The sequence below is a fragment of the Balaenoptera acutorostrata genome, chromosome 8 (assembly GCF_949987535.1).
Source record: "Balaenoptera acutorostrata chromosome 8, mBalAcu1.1, whole genome shotgun sequence".
Taxonomy (NCBI): Eukaryota; Metazoa; Chordata; class Mammalia; order Artiodactyla; family Balaenopteridae; genus Balaenoptera; species Balaenoptera acutorostrata.
In genome coordinates this window covers 34,686,150-34,711,497 of record NC_080071.1, presented here as the reverse complement: position 1 = coordinate 34,711,497, position 25,348 = coordinate 34,686,150, and the positions used below count along the sequence as shown (strand labels likewise).

Sequence of the window (25,348 nt, the reverse complement as noted above, 5' to 3'; positions counted from 1 at the left end):
TATTTTTGGCTGTGTTGGGTCTTCGTTTCTGTGCGAGGGCTTTCTCTAGTTGCGGCAAGCGGGGGCCACTCTTCATCGCGGTGCGCGGGCCTCCCACTCTCGCGGCCTCTCTTGTTGCGGAGCACAGGCTCCAGACGCGCAGGCTCAGTAGTTGTGGCTCACGGGCCCAGTTGCTCCGCGGCATGTGGGATCTTCCCGGACCAGGGCTCGAACCCGTGTCCCCTGCATTGGGAGGCAGATTCTCAACCACTGCGCCACCAGGGAAGCCCCAGGGCAGTGTGCTTTTGAATTTGCTTTCATTTCTTTTTTGTTTCTTTTTTTCCTCTCCTAAAGCTTGGGGTTGTGAGGGCTCAGGGCATTGCTTCATTAGGAAAGGGAACATGTCAACCTGTGCTGAAACTGCTGTGCTCCAGGATGCCTAGACTCGCATGATGTGCCCTGAATAGGGACAGGCAGGATTCAGGACTGAGCTCAATATTAAAAACAAACCAAAACCAAACCCAAAACCAAAAACAGCTATCAAAGGCAGAAAACAAACGAGAACATTTCACACCTCTGAATTTCAAAATTAAAGGACAAGTTTAATGTCATTTGAAAGTACACCTTCAGGACTTCCCTGGTGGTCCAGTGGTTAGGACTCTGCGCTTCCACTGCAGGGGGCACGGGTTCGATCCCTGGTCGAGGAGCTAAGATCCTGCATGCTGCATGGTGTGGCCCCCACCCCCCAAAAAGTGCACTTTCAAATCAAGAAGAAAATGGTGAATACCTCGATAAAGGGTATAATAATATAAGGATGCACAGTATAAGAAATACAAATGGTACTAACCGTATAAAAATGCTCACCCTTCCTAGTAATCAAAGAATTTCAACTTAAACAAAAAGCCATGTTTTTGATTATCAAATTGGCAAAGATTAAAAATAAAAATAGAAACTGAGTTGGTGGGCTTCCCTGGTGGCGCAGTGGTTGAGAATCTGCCTGCTAATGCAGGGGACACGGGTTCGAGCCCTGGTCTGGGAAGATCCCACATGCCACGGAGCAGCTGGGCCCGTGAGCCACAATTGCTGAGCCTGCGCGTCTGGAGCCTGTGCCCCGTGACGGGAGGGGCCGCGATAGAGAAAGGCCCGCGCACCGCGATGAAGAGCGGTCCCCGCACCGCGATGAAGAGTGGCCCCCGCTTGCCGCAACTGGAGAAAGCCCTCGCACGAACCGAAGACCCAACACAGCCAAAAATAAATAAATAAATAAATAAATAAATAAGAAAATCCTTTAAAAAAAAAAAAAAAAAAAAAAGAAACTGAGTTGGTGAGTATGTAAGAAATGGGTACTTACTTTTATAAGTAGCTAGTGAGTGTATAAATTGGAGGGCAATTTGGCAGTGCATATCAGAAACCTTAAAATTGTGTGTACCCTTTGATACAGCAAGTCCAATTAAAGGAATTTAACTTTAGGGAACTCCCTGGCAGTCCAGTGATTAGGACTCCGTGCTTCTACGAGTTAGATCCCTGGTCGGGGAACTAAGATCCCACAAGCTGCATGGTGCAGCCAAAAAAGAAAAGGAATTTAACTTTAAGGAATTATCATGGATCTGTGTAACTATTTAGCTACAAGGACGTTAAATAATATACCTATACTATGAAATACACAGGTATTAAAAATGATGTCATAGGTATTTAATTATATAAAAGGATATTCATAATACGTCAAATTTTAAAAGTTAATTAAAATTAGCATATAACGGGACTTCCCTGATGGCACAGTGGTTAAGAATCCGCCTGCCAATGCAGGGGACACGGGTTCGAGCTCTGGTCCGGGAAGATCCACATGCCGCAGAGCAACTAAGCCCGTGAGCCACAACTACTGAGCCTGCGCTCTAGAGCCTGTGAGCCACAACCTACTGAGCCCACATGCCACAACTACTGAAGCCCGCGCGCCAAGAGCCTGTGCTACGCAACAAGAGAAGTCACTGCAATGACAAGTCCGCGCACCGCAATGAAGAGTAGCCCCCACTGGCTGCAACTAGAGAGAGCCTGCACGAAGCAACGAAGACCCAACACAGCCATAAATAAATAAATAAATAATTTTAAAAAATTAGCATATAACAGCATAATCCAATTTTTACAAAAGAAAATCTGATGGCTAGAGAAGAAGACTAAAAGGATATAAAAGAAAGTTAACAGTTATAACCAGTGGTTTTTCTAGGGTAGTGGAATTGCAGTTAATTTTTCTTCGTTTTCATCATCTCTGTTTTATAAATTTTCTACAGAGAATATATTTTCTTTTCATAAATAGAAAAATAAACCTTCATAGCATTATTTATTTAGCCAAATGGTGGTATATTTTTATCCCCTGAGGATGGTGCCAGTGGAAGAAGCCTTATGGCTTCAAAGGTAACTTGGGCGATGAGCTCTATCATTTTCAAATTTTAAATAAGAATTTTTTGAATTTGAAGCAATTTGATTTTGCTCTTTGTGGAATAGTAATGTGAGAACTCTCTCTAGAATTAAAACTTCACTCTGACTCTTAGACAAGTGATTTAATCCCCTTTTAAAATTAAAATGATGTTCTGAGGAAATTAAAGTCCACAAGGACTAATGTAACCATGAAAATAAGCACTGACATTTGCAGAGTTTAAAAATAAATTAGGGCCCCAAAGCCCATTACACCAGTCTAAACATGAGAAAAACATCAGACAAACCCAAATTGAGAGCGGTATTCTACAAAATACAATTACTCCTCAGAAGAGTCAAGGTCGTGAGAAGCAAGGAAAGACTGAGAAACTGTCACAGGTCAGAGGACACGAAGACAGGACAACTAAACACAATGTGGTATCCTGAGTTAGATCCAAGAACAGAAGAACGTAAGTGGAAAAACAGGTGAAATCCAAATAAAGTCTGGAGTTTAGTTGGTAGTAACTCACCAATGCTGGTTTCTTAGTTTTGACGAGTGTACCAGGGTAATATAAGGTGTTAACATTGTAGGGTGACTAACCATCCTGGTTTGCCTGGGAGAGGGACTTTCTACATATGAAATATACACTACTCATCTTTTTATTGTCTTGCTGTTTGTGTTTTCAGAGATATTTGTTTGCAAGTGGCCTTTTAATGTATTCACTTTTAATATACATTAAATAAACTTTAAAAAGTTTGTACTTCTTTCATTCCATTGCTTTATCCATGGATTTTACTTACTTTTGAAATATTCATTTCTAAGCCTTTGTTCATATGCTCTCATCTCCTCTCAAAAACGTTTCCATGATTGGTTGAACCCCTTTATGCACAGGTCCCTATACTGTTCTTATAGAGTCTTTCACTCCAGTATTCTACTAGATTTTTAAAAGTGAAGATTCTATTTACTTCTTTTCTTCGCATTTAAAAAAATCAAGGTACAATTTACATACAGTAAAACATCATTTTCAGGCACAATTCTATGGATTTTGGACTATACTAGATTTTTTACAATTGTAATTCAAATATTCTCTTCTTGATTCTTAATAGATGTTTGAATTCATCAATCAAGATAAAGGTGACTTGAAATGCTTACAGACTATGTCTATACCAGTTATAATAAATAAAAACTTCATTAAATTATTGTTCATTTCCTAAATATTCCTTTTCTCCTGAGTACAATATTCAGAATTATTAAGTTTAAATTTCATGGAGGACAAGACGTTGGTAAATTCTGTAAGAAATCAATGACTGAAAGTATCAGAAAGTTATGATGTAATTTAAAAAGTCAGCATGAATTCACATCTTATCTGCCTCAGTTATGTGAAATAACCTCTGGGTCTAACAACAGATATCAGCTGAGGGAAGCCATGAACCAATTACCTGGGATAAAGCACCATGAAAAGAATACTATACAAACAACTAATCTGGAAGTTAGAGAAGTAAGGTGTAAGAATGAACTACTTAAGTAGATTAAACATTGACTTTGATATCAAAGTGTGGAATAGTTTGGAATGGATGGATTACAAAGCTCTAGGGATCAATATTAGGACCAATTTTATTCATTTTATATGTCAGTGACTTAGAAGAAGGAACATGCAGTAAGCTTGTTATACAAAACGAGAGGGAGGGACAGTCAATACAAAGAAGGAATGAAAAGACTTGAGTAGACTAGGAACAGAAGCAGATAAGTGGCTTATTCAATTCAAGGTGGAGGAAATATGAAGTAGAAAGATTATCTCACAGTAATATGAAATCACAATGTTCAAAATAGAGTAAAAGAATGAAAACTCATTAGGTGAGTAAATAAGCATGCTAGAAATAAAATAATTCAAATGCTATGAGTAAGAAAGGAATATTGACTATAGAATTTAAATATGAATATTCTAAGTAAAAACATTACGTGTATTTTTAATGTAGTAGACTAAAAAAATAACTCACTGGAATATATATAATTAGAGAAAATAATTATGCTTTGGGAATTCCCTGGCGGTCCAGTGGTTAGGACTCTGAGCTTTCATTGCCAAGGACCCAGGTTCAGTCCCAGGTTGGGAAACTAAGATCCCACAAGACACGTGGTACGGCCCAAAAAAAGAAAATAGTGACATTTGCTGTCAGGGATGAGAGAACACTTGTGTTCTGGGTAGTCTATCAATAAGAGAAATATCTTATTAGGTGGTAGAGTCACCTAATTTATTATTTATTATGCTTTATAATGTACATATATATTGCACATATTTTATATATATCAAATGGTATATAATAAAAACATTTAAAGATTTCCTTACAAGTTTGTGATGATTTGTTCAGCTGGTGAATGCTAGTTTTGTGGCCCCTTTACAATCAGCAGGTCATATTACTAGCAGTTTCTCCATGAAAATAAGATGTCTGAGACTTTCATCGTAACAGAATCCAAATTCGTGGTGTATTGAAACCAATGAACCATTTAATAGATGTTTGTTGATTATCTTCTCTTTGCTCAACAAATAGAATTGTTTCCTGAACTGATATCAAACATGTCTCTTTTGATAAAGCATAAAAATCTAACATTTTCTTTTAATATTTGAAATTCAAATAACAATGTCATAGCTTTTTAAAAAAAAGTCCCAGTGGGACAAATGAAGAGTTATTTTCTTTTCAAATCATACTCCTCTCCTTCCTTGAGAATCACTGCTTACAAGTCACAGAAGAAGGGTGAGACATCATGCTGGGGCACAAAATATGTAGGATTGAAACAGTGGTGACAACGTGGTCATGAATTAAGCATAATAGTAAGGGTACATACTCTATGTGTCTTGGAAAATTAAAAGGAAGGGAATTACTAATTGCTGGAAGCAATGGCTTTATGGAAGAGGTTAAGACTTGAACTGAGACTTAAAAGCTTGTTAGAATTTGCAAGAGCACGGGGGAGAGGGCAGGACAAACCAGGTGGTAGAGTGAATAAACGTTCAGGGGTAGGAGTGATTACACACATAGGGCAGTGAGGGGTTTGTATGCGTTAGATCATGAGAATCACTAACATTTTTGAGGCAATGGAAGGTTAATTTGGTGGCAGATGCAGAAAAGAAGGGCGCAGGAAAGTCTGGAGTACCATCTAGAGCTACAGAAGTCCAGACAGGGCAAAGCACCCTTTGATCTCTTTCAGAAGGAGCTGTCTAACCCTCAGTGATTTCTGAATTTGGAAGATACTCCTTTAGCAATGTATGTAGTGGACTTTAGACTTTGTTATTTCTCTTCTGTTTTATCTGGATTTGTGTATGTTTATCTTTTGTCTCTTAAATGGATTATCTGCTTCTTGGCAGTAGAGACCAAGCAGTATCTTATGGAATAGCGTTCAATAAATTTTGTGGTTTCAGAGGGTAGCTGAGAGAGATTCTGTAGGAAAACTTGTTAGCACCTCGTAACTGGCTGCCAGTGAGAGAAGAAAGAGAGAAATGTGTCAAAGGCAATTTCATGTATGGGCATCTGAGAAAACAAGAACCTTGCTGTCAGAGATAGGAATGTCACAAGGGAGAGGGGGAGCTGGTTCTGTAGAAGGTTATAGGTTTAGCTTTGAACATTCTGAGTTTGAGGTGGAAGTGAGACATTCCAGAGGACTTTACAGTGCTTGAGGTTATGGAACTGGAACTCAGGTGACAGGAGACAACTACAGAGATTTGGGATTGAATTTAGAGATGGCTGAAGTTGTAGGAATGGTCGAGCTTCCAGGGGATGAGCTTGTAAAGAAATGCTCAGGGAATCAAAACCTAGTCTGGAGTAATGTTTATCATTTAGGAGCTGGAAGGAGGGAAAGAAACCCTAAACCTGCACTGTCCAGTGTGGTAGTCACTAGCCACATGTGGCCATCTAAATTTAAATTAATTAAAATTAAATACAATTAAAAACTCAGTTCCTGGATCACAATAGCCACATTTCAAATGCTCACTAGCCACGTGTGATTAGTGGCTACTGTAATGGACAGTGCAAACAAAATGTTTCCCTCATCATAGTTTTATTGGACAGCATTGCAAAGATATAGAGAAATACTCATTTGAGAGAAAACCAGAAAGCCGATGACCTTTCAAGGGAGGAGAAAGTTTAAGGATGAAATGTTTACAGTGTCAAATGCTGAAAAAGAATGAAAATCGGGGTAGGGACAATCCATGGATTTGGCAATAAGGAAGTCATTGGAGACCTTTAAGAGCAATTTCAGGTAGCATGGTAGGGACAGAAACTGACGTAGCATTGCATTAGGAAGGCAGTAGGTAGAGAGCAAGTTATTGAGACCTTGGACAAGGAAAGGAAAGAAAGAAGACAATAATTAGAGAAAACCACAGAGTCACATGGAGGGGTTTTAAAGATGGGAGACTTGTTCATGTTTGGAGAATGGACAGAGGCCTATGAAGATGTTAAGGGCTTTGTCTGGGAAAAACTCCTTGTTTCTCTTTTTACTGTCACAGTCATAATCCTCAGAACACTTCAGTTCTAGTCACCAAATGTGTGTGTTTTTTAAAAAAAATATTTATTTATTTATTTATTTATTTATTGGCTGTGTCGGGTCTTAGTTGCAGCACGCAGGATCTTCATTGAGGCATGCGGGATCTTTCGTTGCAGTGAATGGGCTCTTCGTTGCAGCACTTGGGCTTCTCTCTAGTTGTGGCCTGTGGGTTTTTCTCTTCTCTAGTTATGTTGCACGGGCTCCAGGGCACGTGGGCTCTGTAGTTGTGGCGTGTGGGTTCCAGAGCACGTGGGCTCTGTACTTTGCGGCACACAGCCTCTCTAGCTGAGGTGCCCAAGCTCAGTAGTTGTGGCGCTCGGGCTGAGTTGTCCCGCGGCATGTGGGATCTTGGTTCCCTGACCAGGGATCGAACCCACATCCCCTGCATTGGAAGGCGGATTCTTTACCACTGGACCACCAGGGAAGTCCCCAGATGTGTGTTTTTAACCCCGCACCAACCAGTTCTCCAACATCAGCTGGATGTCCTACAATTCAGTTCTGACACTGTCTGGAATTAGGGTCAGATCTCACAGGTTAATGGCTCAGCCTCACAAGCCTATCCCCACTTCAGACACCAGTTGCAAGTCTTAGATTGTTTCCAGTACTTCTGACCGACCAGCTATAAGTTGAGATCCCTACAACATCATCCTTGGGTTTCATGATTTGCTTGACTGTCCCACAGAATTCAGGAAGACACATTTACCGTAAGGGATATAGATGAGCAGCCAGATGAAAGATACGTATGGTGAGGTTTGGGGAAGCGGTTAGGAGCTTCCATGCCCTCTCCTGGCATGCCACCTTCCTAGCATCTGGCAATCTGGAAGATCTCTGAACTCCATACTTTAGGGATTTTTATGGAGGCGTCATCACATAGGCACGACCGATTATTAACTCATTTTCCAGCCCCTCTCCAGAGGATAGCGGGTGGGGCTGAAAGTTCCAAGTTTCTAATCATGGCTTGGTCTTTACAGTGATTGGCCCCCATCCAGGAGCCCACTCAAAGTCAGCTCATTAGAACAAAAGATACTCCTATCATCCAGGAAATTCCAAGGGATTTAGGAGCTCTGTGTCAAGATCCAGGGTCAAAGACCAAATATTTGAACAAAAGATTCTCCTAGTGCTCCTATCACTTAGGAAATCATAAGAGTGATAGGAGCTCTGTGCCAGGAAAGGGGCTGGGGGCGTGGGGAGGGGGCAGAGAGCAATACATATATTTTCTGTTATTTCACAGGCACCCAAATCCCTGCCCTGCATTTGCTTCTCTTTTTAGCTATGAGTTCAAGTTTACAATAGTCTGTAAACTTGGATATCTCATGAATATCCTGCTAGCACCTCCAACTCAACACATCTAAAATCAAACTCATGATTGTCTGTCCCATACCCATTCCATTTTTTATATTCTTTATTCCCAGCTCATCTTTCCAGTTACTAAAGCTGGAAAACTTAGTCATATGTGAATCATTCTCTCCCTCCCCTCCACTCCTTCAGTCAGTCAGCTGCCTGGGCATGCTTATTTTAATACCTCTGCCATAGACTCATGTATTAATTTATTCTTTTTGTTTGTTTGTTTAGAATAATGATTATGAAATATTTCAGGCAAAAAGGGTAGTAATAGAGAACAATATCATAATGCTAGTGTACTCAGCCTAGCTTAAGAAAAACTTGAAATATGAAATCCATTCAGATCCCATCCTTCTCTCCATACCAAGGGTAATCAACATTTAAAATTTAGTATTTATCATTCCCATGCAAGATTTATAGTTTTACTCCACATGTATCCATATATAGTATAGAATATAAGTCGGTATGTTTTTAAACTTTATATAAATGGTGGTATACTGTTTATCCTACTATAACTTTTTTTCACTCACTATTATTTTTGAGATTTATCTGTGATGAATCATCTTTCATTTATTTTAAATGTTATTTAATGAATATACCATAATTTATTAACCATTGTGCATTTTACTGTATATAATGTGTACACATATATACACACACATTTGTATATATAATAAATATATGTGTGTGTATAATTGCTTTTATTTTTTTACTCGACTCTAGAGTTGAAATGGAGTGATGACATGGTGCAGCATTTCAGCCATTTTTTTGGGTAATTGGAAAAATTCTATTCCTCAAGGCAGGTAAAAACTGTTTTCAATATTTTCTACAGTTCTATCCAACTTGCTCTCTGCCACTTCATTCTTTATTTTTTCCTCTTTCTCTTACCTCCTCTAACTAGGCCTTGGGCATTGTTGGCTCTTTTTGAGAATAGTTGGTAGATCTGTCTGGCTTATAGGATTAAAGGATAGAAAAATGGAATTCCCTGGCAGTCCAGTGGTTAGGACTCGGCGCCTCGGCCATGGCCTGGGGTTTGATCCCTGGTCAGGGAACTAAGATCCCACAAGCCACACCGTGCGGCCAAAAACAAACAAACAAACAAAAAATTCCATTATAAGATAGAGATTTAATCATGAAATAAATTATGAATACACTTCATGTTGAAGGTTATTGTTCATCATTGAGGGACACCACAATTTAATGGCATCAGGTTTATTTTTAAGTATTATTAAAGTATATATATACTTTTTTTATATACTTTTTTATAATAATCTTTTTTTAAAAAATAAATAAATTTATTTATTTATTTTTGGCTGCGTTGGGTCTTCCTTGCTGCGCGTGGGCTTTCTCTGGTTGCGGCAAGCAGGGGCTACTTTTCGTTGCGGTGCGCGGGCTTCTCATTGCGGTGGCTTCTCTTGTCGTAGAGCATGGGCTCTAGGTACGCGGGCTTCAGTAGTTGCCGCATGTGGGCTCAGTAGCTGTGATTCGCGGGCTCTAGAGCACAGGCTCAGTAGTTGTGGTGCACGGGCTTAGTTGCTCCGCGGCATGTGGGATCTTCCCAGACCAGGGATCAAACCCGTGTCTCTTGCATTGGCAGGCGGATTCTTAACCACTGCACCACCAGGGAAGTCCCTAAAGTATATTTTTAAGTGTTAATATTTTTAAGTAAAGCTACCTCATAAGTTTGCTAACTTGCAACCAAGAGAATTTCTAGCATTTTTATATTATTCTAAGAAAGATAATTCACAAGATACTTTCTAGCACTTTATATTCTTCTAAGACAGATTATTAACAAGGTAGAAATGCATAATCCATCTTTTCTTAGAAAATTGCAACAACTCAGAAATATGGCAGTGGACTAAGCTTCCTGGACTGCCATGAAGATGACTTCAGAAGTGTTACGGATACTTAGAAAATTTAGAATACCCAGGGAAGTCAACAGCCTGAATGAAAAGAATGGGATTTCTTGAATTGTAAAAATATCAGTCCTTTTGTACCATGGTGGTATCATTGGTGTGGAGCTTGAATGAAAATGAGGGTCTAACTCACTTGGGAAAGTTGATCTTGAAAGAGATGAACTATTATAAGGTCAAAGAAATTTTATCATACAGTATGTATTGGTTAATTGTAATTTTTTAATTCATCATTCATTTTCCCACAAGATAATTGTCTTGACAGTCTTTCTGCTTAGTATTAATTAAACATCCACAACGTGTTCAGTATTGGTTAGAGCATTCAATATATATGACCCCTAACACAAGGAGTTCACATTCTAAGACTTGCTTTAAAAATGATCTTCCTTATAAATATGTATGTTTGATCTACTTTATTGTGTTTCCTTTATCTTTTCTCTTTTCTTTATTTTTTACATAATGGGTAAGTGAGTCTTTTCAGTTGATCATTTAAGAAGACTTGATATGCTGATTGGTGAGACTGACGCATGGGTTTGAAGCCTGACTCTGCCATTTAATTGAAAATGACACTGAGCAAGTCTCAAAACCTTGCTAGCCTCAGTTTCCTTATCTATACAATGATGAACCTATGATACTTACCTTTTAGGGCTGTGAGGATTAAAGATGCAAAGGAGTTGGCACATAGCAAAAGCTCAAAAAGCTCTCCTTTTTGGTAGACTAAGTAAAAATAAGACAGGAGACATGGCTTTTGAGGTATATTTTTGAGAAAGTAGGGAAGATATGAAATATGAAGGGGGTTAAGTACACCTAGTCAATGTCAACTAGAATGCTTCTGAAATATGATAGTGATTACATAAGTAGAACAAACTTGAAGATTTTTGAAATCCAGTGTACACAAGCTAAAGAGATTCAGAGGTGGGTAAAAGGAGGGTCACAATCATAGCAACAAATTTTATGTTAAATAGACATTGACTTAGTTGGAACTATACAAAATTGCCACCTTTTTAGACAAAAAATGGGTGAATATTGGCAATTTAATATTGTTCACTTAATAGATGTTCAGAAGGGAAGAAAGGCAGTAGGGGCTGTGAAGGAAAGGGCAGAGCCCTTTAGCTGTGGTGCAGTTAACCAGGGCTGTCGCTGTTTTTAATACAGAATGGTTAGGCTCCTGCAGATGTGAATCAAGTATTATTTAGTGCCTTCTTCTCTTTGTAGAGAAAAAGGGGATTGAAGATGTGTGAAGATGTCATGCCAGTGGGTTTATAGAAGTCTTTGAGGCCCTTTGACATTCATCACGGTTTCCAAAGGATTTAACTTACAAAAACACAAATAAGATTTAAAAAAATAAGTGAGGAAATTGAGAAAAAAGGGAAAATAAAGTGACATTCAGATCTCCTGCTGTGATGTAAACAGTGACCAGCATAGAGCTTCCTCAAATCATCTTTGGAAAGGAGAAAGTATAAATAATATCCAGCACAGCACTTCCCTTCTTGATAAGCAACTGCAATTTCTGAGTTCCTATGTAATGTAGCAGTAAGTGCCATTGAGAGGCCGTCTTCTACCGAAAAACAAATATCTTTTAATTAACACAAATTGTATTTCAAGATTTGACTACAGTACTGGAATAGCTAAGAAAAGATGGTCTTTCCAGAGACTACCTTCATTTCCAGTCTTCTTAAGATATTCCATGACAATAACTCTTTTCAGTGTGGTCTGAGCAGGTCCTCTGAATCTGATTATGTAGTAGTGATACTTTTGGTATATGTGTCTCTTAAAAGCATTGCATTAAAAGCAGAATAGTTAGCTCTGGTAGGTTATTATTTCTTCAGTTAGATTAGATGAAGTGTTTTTGCATCTTGTCAGAATGGTCTATGGACCAAAAATGTTTGAAAATGATTTTTTCATTTCCCCTTGTCAGCTGGTATCAGTGAGGAAATGAACTGAATTTCTGTGGCCAAGTACTTTGCGTTCTATGGGTGGCTAGACTAAGACTTTGTGAAAGGGGCATGGAGGTAGTATGCTTAGACTCATAAAACACATCCCCACTCCTAGAAAAACACCTGAAAATGTCTGAAGTATCTCTTCTAGGGAAAGAGCTATTCTCTATCCACTACATCCATGTAAGTAGAGTGACAATACTGTGACTTCCCTCCCTCTCTCCCACTCCACTTGTTTTCACTTGTCCTCCCCTGAAGCCTCCCATCCCTTTTTTTCTTCTTCAAAAACCAGCTTATCCTATAACACTTTAATTTTCCTTTAGAATTTAAGTGTAAAATGGTACAGGGTTTATACAATTTACTTTAAAAAGTGATTCTTCTACTTATGAGACAAAAGTTCTCACTGTTAGAAGACATCAACTTCATTCTTAGATTTAGAATTTCAAGTCTTGTTTTTGCATGTTTGTGGTTTTTAGGTCATTTCCCTGGAAATTCCATCTTTTGTACAATTAAGTGCCCATTAACCATGCAATGTTTCTGATCCTATGAGAAGATGAAAATATAAAAACTGAGATGCAAGCTCTGTCTCTCATAATTCTTAAATTCTTTTCAGTTAGCGCACACAAAATCTAGTTCAAGTGCTTGGGCTTTACAACTCCAGCCCCCAGCACAACTTTATTTACGAAACAAATATAATAATCACAGTTGGAACACTAATTCTTGGAGTCAGATTTCTAACAAAAAGCGTATGGTGGACAGCATTTCTACCTCTTGAGCTTAACCTCTCTCTTGGCAATTAGATCTAAAGGTAATAGGCAGAGATGTCTCTTAGTTGGCAAAACACACACACACACACATAAAACTTGAGTATTTCTCCCACCCAGGATGACATCAGGATGTCAAGGATGCCAAAGAGCTAAGGAGTGTTAACCTAATCCAGTAAGCGAAACGGGATTTTGAATTAAAGTATAACTAAAATGTTCCAAGAAAAAAAAATACTTCGCTGAGATTCACTATTTTTAAAATGCTGGCAATTATTGATGGGCTTTTTCAGATATTTCACTTGTTACCAAGTCGATTAAGAAGCAGGGAATAATTTATGTTTGTGCAACAAAATGCGTATGTGGCTGAAAAAAAATTTTTTTATAAAGGATCCTGTCCTTTTGAATATACGCACTACGTATTAAATGAAATGTATTTGTGTGCTTTGGTGCCACTGGCCAGAATAAAAGCTCTCCTATCTGTGAGGTGAATTGAGATTTCTTTTCTGTTTAAAATGCCTGCTTCCAGTATATGTAAAAGTGGGAGACTGGCTGGGAAACCAGGGGCTAAGGGGGATGGGAACGAGATGGCTCAGACTGAATCTAAGAGCTGAACGTGTGTGAGAGAAAATCCTCCTCCAGCCTCGGAGGGGGTGTCTCCCCCAATACCAGCTCCCTCCTCCCGGGCTCGCGGGGCGGGCCTGGTTTGCTCAGTAGCAGCAGCGGTCGCAGCAGCAGCCCCGGGGCTGAGCGGCGGCGGCCTCCTGGCAGCGCAGGGAAGCAGAGGCTCCGAGAGCGCCCTGGGGAGATCCGGCTGCCGTCGGGATGGAGGAAGCGTCGAGTGGAGCCGGATCCTCCGGGGACGGATTTCCTCCCCAGCTCAGCCCCCCTACAGCTTGCTGGGGTCTGCTCCGAGCACCTGTAAGGTGGAAGAGGCCTTCGCCTCGGCCTGGCAGCGGCAGCCGGCGAACTAGGCGGCCACAGCGGGGTAACAGGCGAGCCGTGGCCGCCCTCGGGAACCTTCGCCGCCACGACCGCTCATTGTCTCTCCCCTTCCAGCCGGGGGGCAAACAGGAAGCGCGCCGCCTGGCCGAGTGACGAACGGGCATCCGGGCCAATGAGCACTGCCTACGAAGAGCGTGGTGGCGAATGAGCGCGGAGAAGAGGGGCGGAACTTCCGGGCGGGCTGTCACCCTCTTCCCCCCTTTTGGGCTGGAGGCTCCACCTTTTGTGTTTCCCGCACAGTCAATCAAAATAGGAAAAAAAATCCCCGGACCGCTCCGGCCGTGTCCGCCGCCGCTTCCCGCATCCTCTCCCGCCGCCGCCGCCTTCGCTCCTCACCATGTGTAAGGCGGCGGGGAGCCCCGCCTGAGGTGCCCTAAACACACTATGACCGGTACGTAAAGCCGAGAGAGAGCAACCCTTGCTGCTGCCGCCGCCGCCGCTACCGCCGACCACAGCCAGCCGGGGGCCCCCGCCGCCGGCTCCCGGCCCCCTGTGTGCGACCGAGTGTCTGTGAGAGGCAGAAAGCCGCACTCCCCTCCGCCTCCCTCCCCTCCCCGCCAGCTACCGTCCACCCCTCAAGCCCCAGCAACGCAGTGTCCCCGCCGGGCCCGGGGCTGGCGGCCCGGGCCGCCGGGATCGCATCCCCCTGTGTGCGGGCGCGGGCGGCGGGCGGGCGTGTGAGTGACTGACGGTGCGAGAGGAGCGAGCGCGAGTGAGAGCGAGCGGCGCGAAGGGAAAGGGGAGGAGAGGAGAGGAGAGGGGGCAGGGGCAGCGCGGGGAGGAGGAGGAGGAGGGAAAGAGGAGGAGGAGGGTTACAGGCAGCGGCGGGCGGGGGCAGCAGCAGGAGGGGAGGAGGGAGCAGCCGCCGCCGCCGCCGCCGCCGCCGGGGGGCGGGTGGGGGAGGGGAAGGGGACTCGGTCCGGGCTTTCGGAGTAATTTCGCCTCGGCCCGCGGGCCCCCTCCCTCTCCTCCACCCGCCTTCCTCCCCACCCCCACCCCCCCGCGCTGTGCCTGCAGCTCCCGAAAAGCCCGTGAAACAAGAGGAAATGGCTGCCTTGGACGTGGACAGCGGCGGCGGCGGCCACGGCGAGTATCTGCAGCAGCAGCAGCACGGAAACGGCGCGGTGGCGGCGGCGGCGGCCCAGGTGAGGAGCGGCTTAGCCCCGGCCCGGCTCCCCCCTCGCGCCGCTTTCTCCTCCCCTCGCCTCTCCCCTCCCTCCGCGCTTCTCTCCTCCCCTCCCCCCGCCCCGGGAGCTGCCCGCCCGAGGCGCCAACGCTCCGACCCCGCCCGCGCTCCCCCGCCCGCCGTCTTTTTGTGTGTGAGTGTGTGTGTGTGAGTGAGAGAGAGTGTGAGTGTGTGTGAGCGTGCGCCCTCCCGGGGGTGGGTTCCGGACGGAAGGTGGAGGCTCGGCGCGCGGCCCACCGCCCGCCTTCCCGCGGACGGTGGAGCCCGTGTGCGTGCGAGCCGGAGGCGAGGAGGAGGAGGAGGAGGAGAGCGCGGGCTGGCGCTCGCCCGGGTGCAGCCTGCGAGGCCCGAGTCGCACTTCCTGTGCGAGCGCGGCCCGGCCCTAACCGCCGCCCCCTCCCCCTGTCTCCCTCTCTGAACCCGCCCATCGGGGGTAGGACACTCAGCCGTCACCGCTTGCTCTGCTGGCCGCTACCTGCAGCAAGATAGGGCCACCATCGCCGGGCGACGACGAGGAGGAGGCGGCCGCCGCAGCCGGGGCCCCCGCCGCCGCCGGAGTGGTAAGTCTCGCGCGCGGCCCGCCCCCGCCGAGGCCCTGCGCCCGCCATCCCGGGCCCGCGGCGCGCCCGCCATCCCGCCCGAAAGGCCTCCTCGGGGCCCGCGCCTTCCCGGAGAGGGACGCTCGCGCGGCCGGGGCGTCCTTTCCTGCTCTTTCGCATGCTTGTGCGGATTAGAAGCCAGACCAGGCTTTCTCTACATTGTCACTGCGGCACCTCCATCCAATTTCACTACAAAATGAAGTCTGAGAGGGTGGGGGTAGAGGACTCCAAAATGGATGTTAGAGCAATTCATATCAGTGCTGAAAACTCCTTCGCCGAGCACTACGGAAATTTCAGGCACAGCCTATCGACCATAGATAGTATCAGCTACGGAGGCAGTGTCTTCAGTTTCTAGCATTTTTTGGACTCGGGGCTTTTCCTGCTGGAAGTTAGTAGGTCTTACTGATTTAAGTGTTAAATCGTCTTTTTAAAAAAAGGAACGAAGGTTTACCCTTTGAATTACTCTTTTGTGTACAAGAATGAACACTTGAATACTTTTTGAGTGCTTTTTTGGTGGCCATTCTAAATTGTCGAATTTTAGTTTTTGCAAACTACTTAAATTTACAGTAATTTTTCGTAAATGGAGTTTAAGTGACCGTTGAAATCGGCGAAGTTACTTCGTACTTTGGGTTTTGAAATTGAATAGGTATACCAGTGTTAGAAACAGAAGTACGTGTATGGAATTGTATCAATATTTACATGAATGCTAATGCATACCATACTTAGTTGAATTTGGTTGGCAAAGCTATATTTTCATTTTATTGTGATTGCCAGTCTGATAAGATGTGGTGGGATTCTCTTAATAGGGTTTTTAGTTTGTCGGGGGCAGGGGGAGGAGCTGGTCAGTGTTACAGGAGGGCTTCATACCAATTAGCTAGGAACTGTTTATAAGACTATTGTGAATTTTATATTCGTTTGAATCTTTGTTGTTGCATTAGTTTAGCATGTAGATGTGTTCACTTATTAAAATAATTGAAACTTCTCCCATCATTTTTGCGTGTTTTTTTTTTTTAATGTGGATTATGGGAATCTGTTTGTGTCATGATATTTTGAATTGTCACTGTGGACAAAAAAGTTTGATGTTTGGTATAGTCTGCAGGAAATTCTTAGTATTCCAAGGCATTAAAAGTGAAGCTAATGTTAAGCTATTTTGTTAAATATTGTATTTGTAATTTTAGTGTTTGAAATTATACTGTAGAGGGATGTGAGTAGATTTAATGACTTAAAAGTATGACTTTAGGTTTTGTCCTTTTGTAAGCAGATTAAAATGTAAAGGCTTAAAATCATGTATGTGAGAGGCATTGTTACTTTTAAACAAATTTATGGACTGGTAAACCTCTTTAATGAACTGTATCCCGTTAGGCTCACAGTGCCACACACACACAAAAAAACAACGTTTATCTTAAAAAAACCATTGCATGAGTAAAATTGCAAAGCAGATTGCTTCTACTTATCTTTTTTAATCTTTCAAATAGAACAAAAAACTTTTTGTAACTGCAACTTACCAAGTTTAGATATCAGCTCAGTGATTGCGGGAGGAGAGAAGTGAAGGAGGAAGTTACAGGTAAAAAATATGTATATGTACATGAGTCTCACCCAAAGAATAGAATACTGTCTCCAACCTTACCCTTCTGTGGCCATATACTTGTAGGGAAGTTGTTTCCATGCCTCTTCAGCTCCTCTGAACTGCCAAATCTCTACTGACATCACATTTCCCGCCAGATGAACATGAACCAGAATCAGCCTGAGCAGTTTTTCTTTGTATGTTTGGTACCTGTGCATAACATTTTTCACTGAGTAAAAATTAGTAAGACTGCTTGAGTATGTTTGCCTTAGCGAATGGGAAAATTATTTTTCCAGTTCAAAGATGAATTTTAGACATGGACATCTCAGAAAATGAAAGAATTTAAGTGATTTCATAGTAGTTTTCCCCACTTAAAAATGTGTTTGGATAATGTTACTTTATTCAAATTGCTGGGAATTATGAGAGGTTTAGGGAGAGATTTTTTGGAGCTGTGCTTTTTAAAAATTTTATTTTGGGTTTATTTCATATTTACACAAAAGTTGCAAAGATAGAACTGAGAGGTACCTTTTACCTTTCACCCAGCTTCCTCAAATGTTAATATAACCATGGTACATTTGTCAAAACTAGGAGATTAATAATGATACAGTGTTATTAGCTAAACTATAGACTTTATTCTGATATCACCATTTTTTCACTAATGCCCATTTTCTGTTCCAGGATCCAGTTCAGGATACCACATTGCATATAGTATTGTTGTGTTTAAAACCAAGGGGAAATATACACATAAAATGCAACTTTATACTAGTTTAGTTTGGCATTTTAAGATTAAAAGGGCATTGAAAAGCCAATAGCTGTACTGCAGATTTGCTTTACATATTTTCAATTTAGAATTTGTTAGAGTATAATATGTGTTCATCCTGGATCCTGGCCAAGAGTGTTTGGTTACCCTCACCTCAGTACAGAGCTGAATAGGTCTAATCACAAAGCAGTCTCACCTGTAATGTCCCACAGCATGGACTCTCAAAATTGGTTTGATGGCAAGACTCTTTTATACTTATTTTTAAAAGTTGTGTGGTTTTAGTAATAGATCAAGGTATAGAAAAAGTAGACCTTTATGAGATATTAACTTGTCCAATCTACATTTGTGTGAACCTGTGAATTACTAATTTGCTTATTTCGTTTAATAAATTGAACAAGTAAATATTATGAAAGGCATTGCCTGAATTTCAGTTTAACTTGTAAATTTAGTATTCATTTATTACATAAATGTTGGTGAACTATAAAGTGAATAATAGCTTATTTCAAAAAAAGGTTATTTTGGCTGTTATTCCAAATACGACTTACACTGTCATTGTGAGGAATTCATTAGGTAATTGTTTTTGTATCTGCAGTCTGTGTTCTTTACTGTTCCTTTGAAGATTTTAAGAAACTTCAGTACTTGCCTAAGAGTGGTTCTTAAGTTTGTTTTCACCTTAGCTTCACACTTGTTTCCAGTTATATTCTTTCCTTGCCCATTTCTGGCTTTCATAAAGCCATTAACTGAGAGGTTAATAATCCTTTCTAAATGTGATGTAATAAGTTGGTATGAAGTTTATTTTTTTCCTTTACACAGGTGTTATGGAGAAGATATCCTTGGGTGTTGTGTGTGTGTGTGTGTGTGTGTGTGTGTGTGTGTGTGTGTCTCCCCATTTTATGCCTGGTTGTAGTGAATTTGCTATAGCAGTGTCCCAAGGCTACTCTTGGATGTGGTCTTTTTTACCTTGTGTGTGATTATGTGTTTGTATACAGAGGGAAGCTCGGATTACCTTCAATTACGACCTTTTACAGTAATGCCAGTGTCCATGTTAATTGGTTTTTTGTTTGTCAATAAGAATATTAGAATTACTGAGAGAAACACTGGTGGGTTTTTCTTTTAATGTCTAGGCTTAATGAAGAGGGTTATCTTGAATCCAAACCAAATACTAATTCTTGCCTGGGTTATGTGTTTTTATGTCTCCCTCCCTTTGTAGTGTTTCCAGTAGCCTAACATCACACATTTTTTAAAAATTAATTAATTTATGGCTGCGTTGGGTGTTCGTTGCTGTGTGCGGGCTTTTCTCGAGTTGCGGTGAGCAGGGGCTACTGTTCGTTGTGGTGCGTGGGCTTCTCATTGCGGTGGCTTCTGTTGTTTTGGAGCAAGGGCTCTAAGCACGTGGGCTTCAGTAGTTGTGGCACATGGGCTCTAGAGCGCAGGCTCAGTAGTTGTGGCGCACGAGCTTAGTTGCTCCATGTCATGTGGGATCTTCCCGGACCAGGGCTTGAACCTGTGTCCCCTGCATTGGCAGGCGGATTCTTAATCACTGCACCACTGGGGAAGCCCCATCACACATTCTTAAAACATTTTTTTGGTCTCAGATTCTAATTTATCTATTTTTTTGGTATGCTGCTGATGAAATTTCTCTTACAAATGAATGGTTTTAATAGGCTTTGTAGTTTTGAAATATTTGGGGCTTATTCATTGTGGAATTGGTTTAAAATTGGTGTAGAGTTTTTCATTGAAGACTGTAATATCTCAAGGTCGGTTTTATTGATTCATTTTTCCTATCATTTCCTTTGCAATAATTTTATTTTATTTTATTTTATTTTATTTTTTTAAGGATATGATTTTTAATCCCAGCTCTATCAAAGACTGAGACCCCTGACAAGCTTTTTTTTTTTTTTTTTTAAGTTTTACTTGATTTTATTTATTTATTTATTTATTTTTGGCTGTGTTGGGTCTTCGGTTCGTGCGAGGGCTTTCTCCAGTTGCGGCAAGCGGGGGCCACTCTTCATCGCCGTGCGAGGACCGCTCTTCATCGCGGTGCGCGGGCCTTTCTCTATCGCGGCCCCTCCCGTCGCGGGGCACAGGCTCCAGACGCGCAGGCTCAGCAATTGTGGCTTACGGGCCCAGCTGCTCCGCGGCATGTGGGATCTTCCCAGACCAGGGCTCGAACCCGTGTCCCCTGCATCAGCAGGCAGACTCTCAACCACTGCGCCACCAGGGAAGCCCTGCAATAATTTTAAAGTAAAATACTTTTATTCATTCAATAAGTATTTATTGATCATTATTCTAGGCACAATTGGATGTTTTTCAAATCTGTCTTCATAATCTTAGTTATCATAAGGATACCTTAGGATTATATAGTGCTTTACAGTTTATGAAGCTTAACACTTTCTTTAGGATCTTATGACCCTGCAAGGTAATATTTTTCCCATAAGGTCCTGCTCTAAATCACACATAATTCCACGGTTCTAGCTAGGCTAGAACCCAGTTATGAATTTTTTCCTTTCTAGTGCAATGTACTCCCTTCCTCTAAGCATTTATAGTCTTAGCTTATATCATGAAAGTCTAGTATTCTTGTTTCAGTGTTCATAAATGTTTTTTATATATGCTTTTAACCTTAGGTCTACTCAAAAAAGTTCAAATACATCATTTTGTCCTAGGTTTGGGGATTTCCCTTCAATTAATGGCCTGCATTGTTGGGAAAAGTGGTACTGTAGTTTATTTTTATTTAGCTTCTGGAGAAGGGGGTTCTTAGGTACTATTTATTAAGACTTGTCATTTGAGTAGTTGTATTTATTTTCAAGGAATTTCTTGAATTAGAAAGCTGTTCACTTATGGTTGAATATCTGCTCTTATTAAGATTTTGTTTAAAAAAAATACTCAGATGCCATAAATTTGACTTTTTATTTTAAGGATGATGAAGAGACAAAATGCCAGTACAGTTGTCTCTCTATATCTGTGGGTTCTGCATCCTTGGAGGTCCGCGTGTAGTATACATTTTATGTAAGGGAATTGAGCATGGGGGATTTTGGTATCTGCAGGGTCCTGGAACCAATCCCCTGGGGATACCTACGGATGACTGCATTGTAAAATTAATTTGTATGTAAGATACTATATTCTTTGATATAAGTTGAAAAATTGTATATTTAATGCTGGTTAGAAAAAATTCAAGGTTGATTCTCCAAAGGTGAACAATAACCTTAAGAAGATAAGAATGGGATTTGAAGCACTACACTTTAGTGTAGATTTCAGTATAAAGGATAGATTTAAATATCTTTAGTTTATTTAAAATGCCAAGAGACTGAAGTGAAACATGAATTGTCATGTTCCCTCTAATATAGGGAAAGATGACTTAAGCTTGTAATTTTTATACCAGGTAGAATTTGAAGAATGTAGGCTACTTTTAAAGTCTGGTGCTTCATTTTAGCAATTTAAGTTTGATAAGTTTAAATGTTTGTGTTTAAAAGATAGATCACTATTTTAGTTCAGTCCTGGACATTTGTACTGGGTCCTACGGTTTCTCTGCCTTTATTGTTTTCAGCCTTTCAGTCTCCTTCACTAGGTCTTAGTTTATCTTTATAAAGCCACAGATCTGATTGCGCCACTCACTTGCCTCAAAACCTTTTATAGCTTTCATTCACTATCTGTAGGATAAAGTCCAAACTCCTTAGTAGGACCTGTGAAACCATTTACTGCAGGCCCTGATAAAAATGTCTAGTTCTGTTCCCCATTACTCTTTTCTATGAGTATGAATGTTTTTTGGATCCTCTCTTGAACTCCAAACTACACATTATTTTTTTAGAGTCTCTTAAAAGTCTGTGACTTTATTTCTATACCTTGTTAATGACTGTATTTCTGCTTCCTAACCACCCACAGTGAAATCTTAAATTTTATCCACAATTACTTAAAAAACTCTTATGTGAAATCTTTTTTTTTTTCTTCATTTTTCTATGTTCCCCCGAAGTGTTTTGATCATATGCCTAGTGTACACCACTATTCACATAGTAGTAGCTTGTGTGTGTATGTCTGCTTGAATAGATTCTGAACCACTTGAAGATGAGCTTGTATATCTCATGGGCTTACTCATCCTTATTTCATCTTGTCAGATAGGCTCAGGTGTCTTGAATGGAGTCATTACACTGTGGTTCATTTATTGAAATATATACTCTTCAACTGTGTGTGTACATGAAAATTAGGTAGTGAGTCTCCTTAAGAAATTTTTAGGTTCATCTGGTTTTACAATATTTGTATTAAATTTTGTGGAATGATTTACGTTGAGAGAACTGTATTTGTCTTAACCTTTTTTTTTTTTATGGTCACAGACCCCCTTTGAGAATATGAAGAAACTCTAGATACCATTGCCCACCGCCCCCCCCCCCCCACACCTAGGCCCTCTATCAAAAAGTTGGTATGCTATTTTAGAGGATTTAAAGATCCCTTGAATCCCAGGCATGGATCCTAGGTTGAGAATTCTGGGCTAGATATGCTCATGTTCTCATTGTCTAGTGGTGTGTGGAGTTATAGGAAATCATATACAGATCTAGAAGGAAATGGGTTAGGGATGGCATTATTTTGATAGTGATTAATTCATATAGGGTCTCATTCCCCATGTCTTTACCTCTGGTCTTAGTGGGAGACAAGTATGGTATAGTATTTAAGAGCCTGGCTTCTGGAGTTAGACTGGCTTAGTTTTAAATCCTGTTTTGGCCATTTGATAGCTGTGTGATTTTGTCTCTCAATTTTGTCATCTGTGATATGGGGATAGTCATAATAATACCTCATAGGATAGTTGTAAGCAACAGGTGATATAATCTTATAAATCCCTATCATGGTTCTTGGCATATAAAAGTGGTTCTTGGCATATAGAAGAACGGTTCAAATGTTACATGTTACTGTTACTATTCCTTAAAAAATTTACCCTTTGACATTGATTTGTTGGGTTTTATTGCTTTCTACTTTCCTCCATTGGTATTTTTCTAGTCTTGTCTAATCCATAAAATATGGAGATGATACCTGAGATTCTAGCAGGTCACAGAATACAAAATGTATATGTCTAGCATTCTACTGCAAACTTAGGTAGAAATGGTAAAGCAACAGTCTATATCCTCCAACTTTTAGATTCTAGAAAAACCTTTCAGGTGGGCTGACTTTGCAGTGGTGGTCACAGGGCAATAACTTTTCCTCATTAAAATTTTTTAAGGTCTCATATTTTTTTTAGTAGTTATGGGAAAAGTAAAGAATTTGATGGCTCACTAAAGGAATCGCCCTCACCCTGAGTTTACTCTGGAGTACCTTAATACATGCCATGAAAGAGTAGCTTTAATTGTTTGATTTAAGGTTGATAGCTAACTTTTTCTAACTCAGGGAACTGATGACACTGCTCTGATATTTCTTTTTTGTACGCAAATGTAATGCACCTGATTTAGTGGTATGTTTTTAGTGAGTTTTATACCTTTTGAACTCTGTTCAGTGAGGTATGTTTGGTTTGAGCTGTCCATAATCTTTTCTCTAGCTACTTCTACTTTTATTTATTTTTAACTGTAGATCATAGGTGAGGGATTAGAAAATCAGTTGGTAGTCATAAAACAAAGAATATTCTGATTGAACTTTTTTCCTGCTCAAATAGCATGGGTTATCTTTGCAATAACTAACAAAATTGGAAATGATGATTATTGTAGTTTATATAGTACTTCTGTATTTGAGCTGTGTTGTGTTACTAAGAGAACTTTTATTTTCAGGTGGTAGGGTTTATATCCGTTTTTAGAGTTTTTTGAGGATTGGATTAAACGTACCACAAATACATATCACATAACATTTTTTGTTTTCTTTATCCAGACAGGTGATTTGGCTTCTGCACAGTTAGGAGGAGCACCAAACCGATGGGAGGTTTTGTCAGCCACACCTACAACTATAAAAGATGAAGCTGGTAATCTAGTACAGATTCCAAGTGCTGCTACTTCCAGTGGGCAGTATGTCCTTCCCCTTCAGAATTTGCAGAATCAGCAAATATTTTCAGTTGCACCAGGATCAGATTCATCAAATGGTACAGTGTCCAATGTTCAGTATCAAGTAATACCACAGATTCAGTCATCAGATGGTCAGCAGGTTCAGATTGGTTTCACAGGTTCTTCAGATAATGGGGGTATAAATCAAGAAAGTGGTCAAATTCAGATCATTCCTGGCTCTAATCAAACCTTGCTTGCCTCTGGAACACCTCCTGCTAATATCCAGAATCTCATACCACAGACTGGTCAAGTCCAGGTTCAGGGAGTTGCAATTGGTGGTTCATCTTTTCCTGGCCAAACCCAAGTAGTTGCTAATGTGCCTCTTGGTCTTCCAGGAAATATTACCTTTGTACCAATCAATAGTGTCGATCTAGATTCTTTGGGACTCTCGGGCAGTTCTCAGACAATGACCGCAGGCATTAATGCTGATGGACATTTGATAAACACAGGACAAGCTATGGATAGTTCAGACAATTCAGAAAGGACTGGTGAGCGGGTTTCTCCTGATATTAATGAGACTAATACTGATACAGATTTATTTGTGCCAACATCCTCTTCATCACAGTTGCCTGTTACTATAGACAGTACAGGTATATTACAACAAAATACAAATAGCTTGACTACTACTAGTGGGCAAGTCCATTCTTCAGATCTTCAGGGAAATTATATCCAGTCGCCTGTTTCTGAAGAGACACAGGCTCAGAATATTCAGGTTTCTACAGCACAGCCTGTTGTACAACATCTACAACTTCAAGAGTCTCAGCAGCCAACCAGTCAAGCCCAAATTGTGCAAGGTATTACACCACAGACAATCCATGGTGTGCAAGCCAGTGGTCAGAATATATCACAACAGGCTTTGCAAAATCTTCAGTTGCAGCTGAATCCTGGAACCTTTTTAATTCAGGCACAGACAGTGACCCCTTCTGGACAGATAACTTGGCAAACATTTCAAGTACAAGGGGTTCAGAACTTGCAGAATTTGCAAATACAGAATACTGCTGCCCAACAAATAACTTTGACGCCTGTGCAGACACTCACGCTTGGTCAAGTTGCAGCAGGTGGAGCCTTGACTTCAACTCCAGTTAGTCTAAGCACTGGTCAGTTGCCAAATCTACAGACAGTTACAGTAAACTCTATAGATTCTACTGGTATACAACTACACCCCGGAGAGAATGCTGACAGTCCTGCAGGTGAGTTTTCCAAGTCATGTCATGCTGTAGATAAGTTCAGTGAGGTGTTTATCAGCATCTGGCTGTCTTTAAAGGTGATGATACATTTCCCTGTGTCTGTGTGAAAAGTCAACACCAAAATGTGTTCCAAATTGTTCTTCATTGAAAGATTGTAGTTTTTGA

At 41.1% G+C, this 25,348-nt stretch overlaps 1 protein-coding gene across 4 annotated transcripts in view; it reads left to right on the top strand.

Moving 5' to 3' along the window:
• Positions 1–25,348, top strand: part of SP3 (Sp3 transcription factor) — a 104,806-nt gene that overhangs the window by 28,303 nt on the left and 51,155 nt on the right. For 2 of the 4 annotated variants that reach the window (XM_057550835.1, XM_057550836.1), the window contains exons 4-6: positions 14,897–15,024; positions 15,503–15,625; positions 23,827–25,186. In XM_057550835.1, coding sequence (XP_057406818.1) covers positions 14,897–15,024; positions 15,503–15,625; positions 23,827–25,186 — 1,611 coding nt within the window. Of the gene's footprint in view, positions 1–14,134; positions 14,271–14,896; positions 15,025–15,502; positions 15,626–23,826; positions 25,187–25,348 lie in introns of those variants that run through there. The other 2 variants (XM_057550837.1, XM_057550838.1) reach the window with 2 other exon arrangements.